At 36.8% G+C, this 14,365-nt stretch overlaps 1 protein-coding gene across 1 annotated transcript; it reads left to right on the top strand.

Annotated features, from left to right (window-relative positions):
• The first annotated feature begins 486 nt into the window (after window positions 1-486).
• On the top strand, window positions 487-13,633 carry LOC127856406 (radical S-adenosyl methionine domain-containing protein 2-like). Its single transcript, XM_052392603.1, has 7 exons — window positions 487-1,039; window positions 2,199-2,360; window positions 5,788-5,924; window positions 8,929-9,021; window positions 10,115-10,264; window positions 11,115-11,147; window positions 12,442-13,633. The coding sequence occupies exons 1-7, from the start codon at window positions 667-669 to the stop codon at window positions 12,604-12,606; spliced, it is 1,113 nt and encodes a 370-aa protein (XP_052248563.1). The 5' UTR covers window positions 487-666; the 3' UTR covers window positions 12,607-13,633.
• Window positions 13,634-14,365: the final 732 nt, after the last annotated feature.

The raw sequence follows: 14,365 nt of genomic DNA, 5'->3' as shown, positions 1-14,365 counted from the left end.
AAAACTTTCAATTTTTAGACTGTTAATAAGTGAACTATAAATGGATATATGACCTATCTTTCATATTTTTGTTTTGCATCGCCTCCCCCTCACCACAAATCCTGGATCCGCCCCAGACACGTGTCTTATCTGCGCTTAAATAATTATAATAATTATATTACGGCGCATTGGTAGTCCTTTTTTATTTGACTAAGTGTATAATGCAATAGCTAGTCTCATATTCTGTAATTTCCATTAGCTATACCATTCGCTCAGATAGTTGGGAATCCATCTGTGTTAACTCGATCATAAATTAGAAACAGTGCGCTATTGGTCCATGCTTTCAACAAAAAAGTCATGTTTCCAGCGAAGGAAGCTTTGGATATTAGCGTATTGGCACTGTACAAACAGGCCCGATTTGTATATCGAAGGCGCTTATAGCACGTGCTATGAATAGACTGTAACTCCATTCGTTTATATTTCGATATTGGGAAACGAAAGTAGACCGGAATGTTCGCCGGGAATTTCGATACGTTTTCTGAAAAGCTCAAGGTCTCATTAAACGCGCGAGATTTCATTCTAGCGTATATATTCAGCCGCCGAAACAGGTATGTTGCGCGAAATATTGCTTTTCAGAAAATACTATACATCTAGCATAGCATCGAAATTTATTTAACATTTACTATCATGATGGAGTTATTTGCAGCTACCGCTTGTCTACTCTGCGCGGCGCTTTTTGCGTTAATGCTTGCGATTAATCGCTTCCGGATATATAACAAACTGAAAGAACCTAATAATAATCTGTGTGCCACGGAAAACACGTGCTGCGGTAGAATAAATTCGCTAAATGGCGAACTGCCGGCGGCGAAACTGCCGACGAGAATGCCGACTGTCATGCCGTCGGACGAATACGCCGAAAAAGTGGTCCCACTCAGTGTGAATTATCATTTCACGCGGAAATGCAACTACAAGTGCGGATTTTGTTTTCACACTGCGAAAACATCGTTTGTGTTACCACTTGACGATGCGAAGAGAGGGCTAGAACTCTTGAAAAATGCGGGTGAGTAGTCGATCAATATACTATGATATGAGCCGCGTTCTGCGAAAACTGGGCTTTACGCATGTGCATAGAGTCATCCTAGATTAGCCTTTGCAATACACACAGGCCATTCAGGGACGACTTTTTCAGCGTTTACTGAATTGTTCGTTTCTCTTCTAAACAAAAATCCATTTTCAACGGAAGGTTTCGTCCCTGATTAGCCTGTACGGACTGCACAGGCTAATTTGGAATGACACTTGTAGCTGAGCCCAGTTTGCCCAGAATGAGGTTCTATTAAATAGTTGTTTCACGCGATTCGTCATCGAAAATGGCTTGTTTAAGATCATACAGCTATCTTTTGTTGAGTTAAAAAAATATAATCTTCAAGACACTGAGATTTATTTGGAGTATCTAAAATTACATAAAATACAAAGGAAGTAAATTATTGAATTCATTAAAATCGACCGGACTCATATTTCAAGAGTGCGTTCGTTATGTATGTATGATGTTTTCATTCATTTGTTACTCTATGATTGTGAGAAATTTAGAATATTACCTCAATGCGTGTTTGTTTGTTGAGATTTTAACTTCGTAAATCTCGTATATTTACATCTCACCATTCAACCGAATTTTATGAATCATCAAAAAAATAAATAAGCCTCGCTCTGTGAAAAGGGGGTTAATGCATGTGCGTAAAGTGTCGTCCCAGAATAGCCTGTGCAGTGCGAAATGCACAGGCTAAACAGGAACGATACTTTCAGCCTAAAATGGAAGGGCTGAAATTGAAACGAAAAAAACGATAAAAGCGAAAAGTGTCGTCCCTGATAAGCCTGTGCAAATTGCACAATCTAATATATATATATATATATATATATATATATATATATATATATATATATATATATATATATATATGTGTGTGTGTGTGTAAAAATGCATATAAACGACGTTTCAAATCACAATCAGGTAATTCTGAGACCGGTTGCTCAAAACTCAACACCGTTAACTTCAAACCCAAACAAGCTTAATTTTAAGAGCAATCTTACTATCAAACTATTCGAGCTTACACATTTATTCACAATTAACACATATACCAAATGCTTAACATTTTAAATCACACAAATGACTTGATCCATTATAGTTTATGGCAACCAGGCCCTGTTTGTTTTCATTGTTTCAGGCATGAAGAAAATCAACTTCTCCGGTGGCGAACCGTTTATAGTGAAGAAGGGAGCGTTCGTCGGGGAGCTGGTCAAGTTCTGCAAACAGACGCTGGGCGTCGAGAGCGTCAGCATCGTCAGTAACGGAAGTCTCGTTTCGGAGCGGTGGTTCGAGCAGTACGGTGAGTGCTATCATACGCCCTCATGAGCCGCGTTCTTGGGAAAACCTTGCTTAATGCATGTGCGTAAAGCGTCGTTCCGGATTAGCCTGTGTAGTCCGCACAGGCTTATCAGCGACGACTATTTCCGCCTAAACTGGATGTTCGCTAAGAAGAAGGGACTTATTGTACACGAATAATACAATACAAGCGGAAATTGTCATACACAATTAGTCTGTGCGGATTTCACATGCTAATCTGGGACGACACTTTACGCACATGCATTAAGCCCAGTTTTCCCAGAACGCGACTCATATAATCTCTCTCTTGGTCGGTCGCCCCGCATACAATGTTGATTGATTATGGAGCTTATTACCAATACTACTCCCATATTTTTAGCGTTTGAATTCATACTTCAAATACATCATCACAATGAAGCGAAGATGTGCAATATACACTAAATACTTGAACATGTGATTACGTAAATCAATTTTACTCATCGCGTCAAGATAATGTGACTCGCAGTTCGTCATATATACACGTGTTATCTAATACGGGTCATATGTCAGTGTTGTTGCTACATTTAGTTTTAGTGTGTATGTCCTATTCTTTGCAGAAGAGGGGGTATATTGTTTTTTGGCCTGTCTGTCTGTCTGTCTGTCATTGTATGTGCGTCCCAAAACTTTAACCTTGGTTAAAATTTTGCAATAGCAAGGTTACAGTTTTGCAATAACTTTTGCATTATTGAAGATAGAAACTTGATATTTTGCATTCATGTGTATCTCATGGAGCTGTACATTTTGAGTGGTGAAAGGTCAAGGTCATCCTTCAAAGTCAAGGGTCAAATATATGGCTTCAAAGCGGCGCAGTAGGGAGCATGTGGTTCTGACAAACACATATCTTGTTAGTTATATGATATCTACATAGTGTGTGTTTAGCCCACCTGTAACCTACATTTTATCAGCAGTCTTGAAATAGCGTTATCAATGTTTAATATTACTTAAGTTATCACCATGGGAAGCAAAGTCAACGATTGTATTACATGTATAACATTTTGCAAATCATTTTATATCTATATATTTAAATTTAATCGCTTTTTGTGGTTTCATTCGCATGATTTGGTTTCATTCAAGATTATGCCCTTAGTTGTTTCAATGAGGTCGTCAACGTATCAGCTTCGCTTATTTCAAATAATGAATAGCATGGATTATTAATGTGTCTCTTGAAAAATAAGCAGAAATCATTCGGGCAAGAACAATACGTATTCATATCATTTTTTTGAAAACAAGTAAATTTGATATTCTGGTTGATTGTTTATGCTCGTCACGATATTAAAAAAACATTTTCTGAAAATAGTTATCTCTTTACTTCTTGTCTTTTCACAGAACCAAATAGGCATACTGGGAATTTTGTTACGTTGACGCGTATACTTCCAAAATGATGATACCTATTTATTTATTTTTTGTAAATGTGGAATATTCCTTCGAAATTGTATTTAATACTTTGCGATCGTCCCCATATTAATGTACATAATTGTTTCATGCTCTGAACCATAAATGAATCAATTAAGTGCGGTAAAAATACGCCATTTGAAATCATAACATCTCATAACATATCACACTAGATCAATTATTAATTAAACAAAAATATTTTTTTTAAATAAAAATAGAATATTTAGCGATCATGGAATATGCAGTAAAAATTGCACTTGATTTATATTGTTCATATACAAACACAATATTCTTAACCATGTGAACGATAAAAAGAACAGACTAAGGTTTATTCTTAAAAGTTTTGGAAATTTTATTATAAAAGCGGTTTAATAATATCGCTTCTTACAACCATTATAGCGGAGCTATAATGTTTAACGTGTAACCACGATGACCTTGACGGTAGATCGTATTCCGGGCATGGAAACTTTGGTACACTTAAAGTAATGGCCTATTTAACGTACTTTACAAATAACTCGAAGCACGCCGTCTTGACATGCTTTAACAACTTGTAAACAATAACGGTTTATCATTCAGTAGTATCTATATCGGATGTGTAAACAACCCAAGGCCAAACAATAGTAATTCATACCATTCCGATAGTAGGCCTTATCGCAATGTAAGCCTTAATGCATAAACAAGTTGTTGGTTTCCGCTAACCCAACCGACCCTACTTATCACGTGCCGACCCGTAATTTCTTACCCAACCGACCCTACTTATCACGTGCCGACCCGTAATTTCTTACCCAACCGACCCTACTTATCACGTGCCGACCCGTTATTTCTTACCCAACCGACCCTACTTATCACGTGCCGACCCGTAATTTCATACCCAACCGACCCTACTTATCACGTGCCGACCCGTAATTTCTTACCCAACCGACCCTACTTATCACGTGCCGACCCGTAATTTCTTACCCAACCGACCCTACTTATCACGTGCCGACCCGTAATTTCTTACCCAACCAACCCTACTTATCACGTGCCGACCCGTAATTTTCCTGTCCTAAACCAGGTTGAGACTTCGGTCATTTTTCTTAATTTCCTACCGGGTAAATAACTTTAAATTTTTCGATCAAGTTTGCTTTATATGATCATATTAACTAAATTAACTTGAAATTAACTGAAGCTAACTAACTTAAGACTATTAAAAATACAAAATAGTGTTAAATAGCGATGATTTCTGCAAGTCTATGTATATTTTTATTAAACTGAGAATTATTTAGAACTTAAACGAAGAAAACATGTTCAGCCGACCGATACCTACCCCAAAATTGTGTCGATGTTAGTGGAAACATTTTTTGTCTTTTTTGCAAAACACGAATTTGCCATTAGAGTAGTATTGAACGCGTCACCATTATGTGAGCTATATCTTAGTCTAGTTCACAAAAAATATGTCGTAAAAGTAAGGCAAAAGAACTTGAGAAAAAGTTTGTGGGAACAGATAAGTGACACCTTTTTCTTTTATTTGAACGTTTTATGAAGTAGTCTGTTAGAACGCTTCTAAAAGCTGTCCTTAACTCTTTCAGTGCTGGAACCGAATTTTGAAGGCCTTTGCAAACAGTTTGGGTCCAGATGAGACGCCACATAATGTGGCGTCTCATCAGGATCAAAACTGTTTGCTATTCTGATAGTATTCTTTGAAAAAAAATCGAAGAAAATGCTTTTTTTAGAAATTCAGCAGACAACATTTTAGCAGACGAAAAATTTCCCAGCATGCAAAGGATTAATATGAGCCTTGCTCTATGAAAACGTGGGTAAATGTAGTCCACACAGGTAAATGTAGTCCACACAGGCTAATCAGGGACGAAACTTTCCGCTTTTGTGGTATTTTTCGTTTCAATGAAGTTTCTTCTTAGCGCAAATCCAGTTTAGTCTGGGACGACACTTAACGCACATGCATTAAGCTCCGTTTTCCTAGAGCGAGACTCGTATCAAATTCCCGCAAAATATCTCTTCAGGTGAGTTTTTGGACATTTTGGCTGTTTCGTGCGACAGCTTTGATGCCGATACAAATGAGAAGATCGGTCGACAGCAAGGACAGAAAAGTCATCTGATTAGCCTTCGATCCGTGCGGAGACTTTGCGCTGATTATAAGGTAATACACTGATTAACAACAATAATTTATCGATAAGCCTGCGGAGACTGTGCACCGATTATAAGGTAAAACACTGATGATAAACAATAATTTATCGATAAGCATGCGAAGACGGTGCACCGATTATAAGGTAATACACTAATGATAAACAATAATTTATCGATAAGCATGCGGAGACTTTGCGCCGATTATAAGGTAATACACTGATGATAAACAATAATTTATCGATAAGCATGCGAAGACTGTGCGCCGATTATAAGGTAATACACTGATGATAAACAATAATTTATCGATAAGCATGCGAAGACTGTGTGCCGATTATAAGGTAATACACTGATGATAAACAATAATTTATCGATAAGCATGCGAAGACTGTGCGCCGATTATAAGGTAATACACTGATGATAAACAATAATGTATCGATAAGCATTCGATATATGCAAAGACTTTGCGCCGATTGTAAAGTTACGCACTTATGATACTAATTTATCGATAAGCCTTCGATCTAGAAGCCAATTCACAGTTGATAAGAAATGCTCTATTGACAACCGTTCCATGAGATTGCAAAGGCTGTGTTCCGAGGAGAAGGTTATATACCGCTGATTAGGAACGATTTATTGATAAGCCCTTCGATTTTTGCGAATACTGTCCGCCGATTATAAGGTAATATACACTGGTGATAAACAATAATGTATCGATAACTCTTCGATCTGTACGAAGACTGTTCACCGATTTTAACGGAATGCACATATGATAAACAATAATGTATTGATACGTTTTGGATATGTGCGCTGATTATAAGGAAGGGTATGCATTTATTATAATCAATAATTTACAGATAATCCTCCGATCTCTGCGAAGTTTATTTTTTTTTTTTTTTTTTTATACCACATTTATATAGCGCCCTTTTCATACTCGCGGGTGCGTTCAAAGGCGCTTTACATGTTTTTCCCTGATCACTGAGTCACGAGTCGTCCGTTAACATCTTGGCGCAGTATGCAGCCACGGCACATTGGCTTATTTCCCTCACAGGTCCATCATTTATACACCTGGGTGGAGAGGAGCAGATGTGGGATAAATTTCTTGCTCAAGGAAATTCCAGTGGTCAGGGCGGGATTCGAACCCGGGACCTCTCGATCTCTAAGCCAGCATCCTACCATTAGACCACTGCTCCCACTAGTTATGCCTTGGTTTTAAGGCTATTCACTGCCGATAAGTAATTGTTAAATTGCCTTTTTACAGATTTTGGCATGTATTGAAGTTTGTCATTAAATGCTTTATATTGATAAATGTAAACATTGGATCTAAAAAGCCCTAGTAAAAAACAAGAATAAAATGAAAGAAGGAAACAAAGTAACCCTGAACTGGGCTCAAACAACTGACCCCTGGAGTAAAAGTCTAGCGCTAAGACCAATCGCAATCCGTGCTCATACAATGAGGGATGTAATTTATACTTTGTATAAGCAATCCTCGTTATGTAACAAAATATAATGACAACAACAGAACTCTCCAAAGTATTCAATCGTTTCGCGTTGCAACGCTTTATAATTTTCAGGTTTTTAAAATGTCAAAAGATGCCTATAATGGATATTTTAGAGCATTGTAAATGTCCAATATTACAGTTTCCTCACAAATATCATAACTACAACATAAATTTGCGAATCGGAAACATTTAGTTTTATTTTGTCATTTTACCAAAACGTGAAAGGTCCCTTTAAATGATAAGCCATGGTTATTTCGTAAGCTCCGATCTGTTCAAAGGCTGTGCGCCGCTTAACTCTTTCAGTGCTGGAACCGAATTTTGAAGGCGTTTGCAAACAGTTTGGATCCAGATGAGACGCCACACAACGTGGCGTCTCATCAGGATCCAAAATGTTTGCTATTCTGACAGTATTCTTTGAAAAAAATCGAAGAAAATGCTAATTTTAGAAATTCAGCAGACGATATTTTAGCAGACGACAAATTTCCCAGCATGCACAGGGTTAAGGACAAGCCTCCTATCTTGTCATGCGTTGGTTTTAAGATCATTCATTGCTTATTCGCAACGAGATATTTATAGCCTCGGATCTGTACGATGGTAATGCGCTGGTTTTAATATCATGCATTTGTATATTAATAATCATCCGATAAGTCTAAAGACTTTGCGCCGAGTGTAAGGTACAATACCCTTTTCACATTATCGACATCGAATTCTGTAGTAGATGCCTCCCTTAATACAAATTATCGAGATCGAGGCCAACGATGTTGAAGCTAGAGCTACCTCAATTAGTAAAGTTAAAGTGAAGCGCATCGTGATTTTGTTTATTCGAAAAACACATTATTTAAAATAATTGTATATGTGAATTGATATCAACTGATAAGGGTCACTTTAATGCTACTCACCTCTTGATTAAGTGTGACTCTATAAAAACAGAAAGATTAAACTCGTGTATATCTTACTCAGTTTGGCTGAAAATAATCGGACATGTAATGAACGTAGACTACGGACCGATTACTTGCATATATGAATTAAAAATCTCCAATCTTCGCATAGGTTATCAAAACAGAAAGATAAAAATCGCGCATCTCTTACTCAACATTTAAGAATTAAGAAAATTATCAACCGATTATGTACATATGTGCATTCACAATCTCCAATCTTTGCGTTTGTCGTTATTAGAATGTTTGTGCAGGTGGCATTCAAACTGAACACAGTTGCTAAAACGTTTCAAAATCTCCAATCTTTACAGACGTCTTTATAATGATGTATTTGCAGGAGGCATTCAAACTGAACACAGTCGTTAAAACGTTTCATATTCTCCAATATTTACGGACGTCTTTATAATAATGTATTTGCAGGTGGCATTCAACCTGAAAACAGTTGTAAACACGTTTCAAAATCTCCAATCTTTACGGACTTCTTTATAATTCTGTTTGTGCAGGTGGCATTCAAACTGAACACAGTTGTGAACACGTTTCAAAATCTCCAATCTTTACGGACTTCTTTATAATTCTGTTTGTGCAGGTGGCATTCAAACTGAACACAGTTGTGAACACGCACAACAAGGATGAGAACATGGTGGAGGAAATCATGCAGCTGAACCCGTGCAGGTGGAAGGTAGCTTTGCGTAGTGACATTTATTTATTACACCTTATGTTTAATTATCTGAACATTCCCTGTTAAATTTACGCATTTTACCATGTTTATGACCTACTGTCGTCTGGTGTTTAAATGTATATTTAGATAGGTACATTTTGTATTAAGAGAGACGGTAAACGCCAGACTACCGGGGATGCATAATTCGCAATGTCGTGTTGTGAAGCGGACCAATATGGTATCTTGTTGATTAGAAAATTGTTTGAGCTTTAAAAGCTTCGAGTTGTGTGCGTTATAATTCCACTGCATTACGCTACAGTAGGTTTGCACAGAACATGCAACAGGTGACATGTGGTTTGAGTTGGCTTTCTGCTTAAAACCTTGATAACGAAGTGGGGTATTTAATGAACATTTATTTGTGTGTCTAGACTTCGTCCAAGGCCACTCCATTGTTTTTGTTATCACTACCTCAAGAAGCGTAGCGTATGTGAGATAACTTGAGTTGCTATGATGTTTACACAAAACTTATCTCAATACCGTGCTTCCGATTATATAAAAGGTAAATAGGTATCAATGTTATCTATCTGAAAATAGGCATATGATTTCCGCTAAATATTAGACTTAATACATACCTAGGTATTTCTAGTAAATTACATCTGTAATTTAATGATTACGTTTAAAGACCTCACTTGGGATTGGGTTTTTAAGTTGGGTGGGGTCATGGTCTATGTCACCATCCATAAAATAGATAAAGAACACAGGTTTCCGCGCCAGGTTTCCGCGCAATAGTTAGAGAAAAAATAAACATACAGTATGAAATACCATACATGTATATTTTAAAACCAGACCTCACTTTGCTTATCATATGTCACGAGTAAGGTTTCTGAAAGTAGGAATGCGGTTTCTGCTTAATATAAAACATACAAAAAATTATGCCTTTTTTAATGCTACCTTTTCCTGTTTACACATGGGTTGCTAGGAAAATACATTATTTAACTGTCTCCTTTAACATAACTTGTTGCTGAATCTTAATGTTAATTGGTCCTGAATCTTAGCAATAAATGTGATTAAGTGATAAAATACAGACTAATTATGTCGTTGTCGTATTTCCCAGGTATTTCAGTGCCTCCTGATAGACGGCGAAAACACCGGTCCGGACGCACTGAGACGGGCAGAATCCTTTGTCATCACCAATGCTGAGTTTGACGAATTTCTCCGAAGGCACAAGGATGTCGAATGCCTGGTGCCGGAATCTAACGAAAAGGTGCGTGTGTTTCTTTGATTGTTTTTTTTTTGTCTTTTCGCCTGTCCGCGTTCGGCTGCCCGAACCTACACGTTTCATGAACACATTAGCTGATTTAAGTGGTTAACCAGTATCAGGGTGTAGAATCAACGGGGTTTTCCAGGTTTACACACGGGCTTGACAGAATGTAAACACAACGTGAAGAACTTTATTTTTGCAAATATCTCAAGTTTTTTAAAAATACATTTGGAAAATTCTTTAGTGCATACAAGACAGTTTTTCTTGCAGTTTGTGCCGATATCTTTAGGTATAGGGATATATCATGTAATACGTCTGAAATCGTTGACACACTTTACATTGCGAAAAGCATAAACGTTTACAATAAATGCAGTGGATACCGGATTTTTTTAATGAGAACACAGGCTTATTAAATATAAGCATTCCGATCTATTTCACATTGCCATAAGCAGCATACAAATCTGTCTTAGTTGAAATTCTTAAGAAAAATAATTTAAAAAAAGTTATTTGAAATAAAGAACCTCTTACCGTCATGTATACATCCGTTAAATTTGAAAGGGGGATCCCCACAAAGTCACGTGATCCTGCAACCTGAGTACTAATAACAGTTACTGACAGCTGCCTGCCTTAAATCAGAGGAAGGGGGTGGCGACCGTAAAATTTGCTCAATACAAATCCCCTTACAAGTAATGTGGTCGGACTGGGATTCGAGCTTACAGAGCCCGTATTAACAGTGATGCCGACGATATTTGATAACGTTGAGCGTTGCACTACTTTACGTTATTCCTTAACATTAGTTTACACTCTCTTCGGCTTTTGCTAATATATTTACATGTATATGTTTTTGTTTCAGATGCAGAATTCGTACCTGATCCTCGACGAATATGTAAGTTTAACAAAAGTCAAGTTGATCCGTGTAAGTTAAAGTAACATTACTATTCAAAATCAACGAAAAGTTCGTACAATTGTTCGTAAAATAAACTTAACCAATTAAAAATCAGTGTTCTTTATGGCAATTGCCGAAATTTCAACGTCAGATGTGGTCTGGTAAAAAAGATGTTTGTAGATACAAAATGCTCGTTTTGATTACTGTTTTGAGTTTCTATTCATACGACACATGAACACTTAAATTGTGTTTGTGTGTCGTATGAATAGATATATTCGCGGGAATTAATTGTGGCCACAAATAAATAAAAACGAGCATTTTGTATCTACAAAAATCTATGTAATCATACCACATCTTGCGTTGAAATTTTGGCTATTGCTATAAGGAACACTGATTGTTAAGGTGTAAACTTTATTTTTCGAAATACTTAACGAAATTTTCGTTGATTTTGAGCGTTATAGAGACTTTAAGTTTTTTGTATACATCATAGAGACACGAGAGACACGTTTTTTGTTCTTGTGATTTGTTAAACACCACACACGACGAAACGTCTCGCCTAAACGAGTTTTTTTTACTAAATAGACTTGCAGTACATGTATACAGAGTAACCTTATATGGTACAGGCCGACATCCTTTACGCACAGGCAGCAGTATCATAAACTTCTCCCCGGACCCTACCCCCGCCCCACCCCGAGCTTACCACAGGGGTTCCAGATTGTTAAATGTACACGTATTGTGTATGGTTTGACTTTTCAACAACGAATATTGACACAAATACACAGTGTAAAAAATACCCCTCGTATAGGTATTATATATACACAAGATATGAAACGCACTATATGCCAATTGCTGAAAGATTGTGAAACACGGGACGTGACCGTTTTCATCGAGAGTATACATGTTTCCATGCAGTTGCAAACTAATGCAACTGGATTCGTTAAAAGACATTTAAAGCAACGTGATTAAACAACTTACCGATCTCCTGATCGGCTAATAACTTTTGTATTTAATTTACTTCGACTTTCTCGTTACATGTCTGTGCTTTGCTGCCATTTTTTGTCGAGCGAATGCTCGGTTGTAAAACGCCATATCATTGGCCAACACAATGCTGGCTATAAGAACAACCAACCAAATGACGCGTTATAAAATTAAAATAGTGTACATGCGTCTCAACGAAACACCGAGTGAAATGTACATGCTTATAAGAGACGACACTTTTTAATGTGACGACACTTTACGCATATGCATTAAACCCCGTTTTCATTAAGTAAGTTTCGCTTCTTTTTTTCCACAGATGCGGTTTTTGGACTGTACGAAGGGTGCAAAAGAACCGTCGAGATCTTTGCTCGACGTAGGCGTAGATAATGCACTTAATTTCAGCGGCTTCGACGAGAAAATGTTCTTCAAGAGGGGAGGCAAATACGTCTGGAGTAAAGCCGATATGCAGCTTGATTGGTAGCCTCCGTTTTCACAGATTACCTTGGCAAATTTAGTGTTTCGTTTTTATGTGATATTAGATACATGCATATATGAACAGTTCTGCTGCTAAACCATTCGTTGTTATACCAGATGTGGCGTGTCAATAAGACCCACACATTTTAACCGAAAGATAAACGCGGTGCTAAAGTCTTATTTTAGGATTTCAATGGTATGCATGTGCATTACATAATAACATACACGCACAGGATTTCACATGTTTGATAATCAATTACGTACATTCAATAACGCCTTAACACGAAAAGCAGAAAAGTTATTTTTAGATGGGAACGAATAGTCCAATACTCGAAAAGAAACTGAATATTTGAATCCGAAATTTTGATTTGAATATTCACGTTTTAAAGACATTAATTGATGTTCTTCTTTAAAACAGAAGTTCGTACAAAAACATATTTGTGCTGACCACTGTCGTGTATTAATCCATGACGATTATTGTTTATTTGTTTATCAATCATGTACATGTGTTTGCTAGTATTCTATTTTGTCTGTATTTGTATACTTTGTACTTGATTATTATTGTTAATGTTTAACTCGTCTTTTTTTCGCATAAATCTCGTTATTTATTTTTTTTAATATATTTTAATTTATAATTATCGGTTGTTTTATTACAAAAATAAGAAATAAGCGTTGTTTTGTTTTTTTATATTATAGAAGATTTTTGTGTTGAGCATTTTTTTCTGATTTGCATCACCACAAGTACAGCAGTAATACCATCGTCATAATCGTCGCCATAATCATCACCACCTTTGTTCGGTTTGTCAAAAAAACATGCCAGGTGGAGAGCGGGCCAATTTTCCTTAAATGGCTAGGGGTGGATCCAGGATTTGTTATTGCGTTGCAGCTATGATCTATTTAGTTGTAGTTTAAAATTGTTAACATTGCATATGTCAGAGATATGACTCTGGTGTGATCTGCCCGTGCACTATTTAAATTAATCATGCGAGTCGTAAACCCATGTAAAATTTAATTACCAGGGTGTAGAATCAACGGGGTTTTCACACGGGCTGGACAAAATTTAACACACCGTGAAGCACTTTTTGCAAATATCTCAAGTTATGAAATACATTAGAAAAAATTGTTATCGCATAAAAAACAGCTTTTCTTGCAGTTTGTGTCGATATCTTAAGGTATCTTAAGGTTTAAACAAAAAATCCTTGTATACATCTGAAATCGGTGACAAAATTTCACGTTGCGTAAAGCACAAACGTGCATCACACTTTTTGAACAAAAACATATGCATATCAAATAAAATAATTCTTATTTATTACACATTGCCATAAGCAGCATAAAAATCTGTATTTTATTCACTAGATGAAATTCTTACGAAACATTGTTTTACAAAGTAATTTGGGGAAGAACAGCACTTACCGGTGTGTTTACTTCCATTAACGTTTAATTGGGAACCCAACAAAGTCACGTGATCCTGCACCCTGTACCGACACATCAGAGACAATGGTGCGCAACAAGGCCATTGTATAGTTAACATACTCATGTTACCATATTCAACAAGTGTTGTCTTTTTGGTAATCGTTCTGCTTAGCTTTTTTTTCGGCGGCCTATCTTAACAACTATCAAGGTATTATGTTGTTACTTCATAAGTAGATGTAAGCTCAATTTAAGCGCATATCATTTGCCTTGTTGCTTAGGAATCACTTTGTGTGGCCGACCATTTGAGTTTTCGTAAATGCGACATTCTAAGTTTTTTTAGCGTGTACGAATTG

This window comes from Dreissena polymorpha, chromosome 13 (assembly GCF_020536995.1).
Source record: "Dreissena polymorpha isolate Duluth1 chromosome 13, UMN_Dpol_1.0, whole genome shotgun sequence".
Lineage (NCBI taxonomy): Eukaryota > Metazoa > Mollusca > Bivalvia > Myida > Dreissenidae > Dreissena > Dreissena polymorpha.
This window is presented reverse-complemented; position numbering and strand designations above follow the sequence as displayed.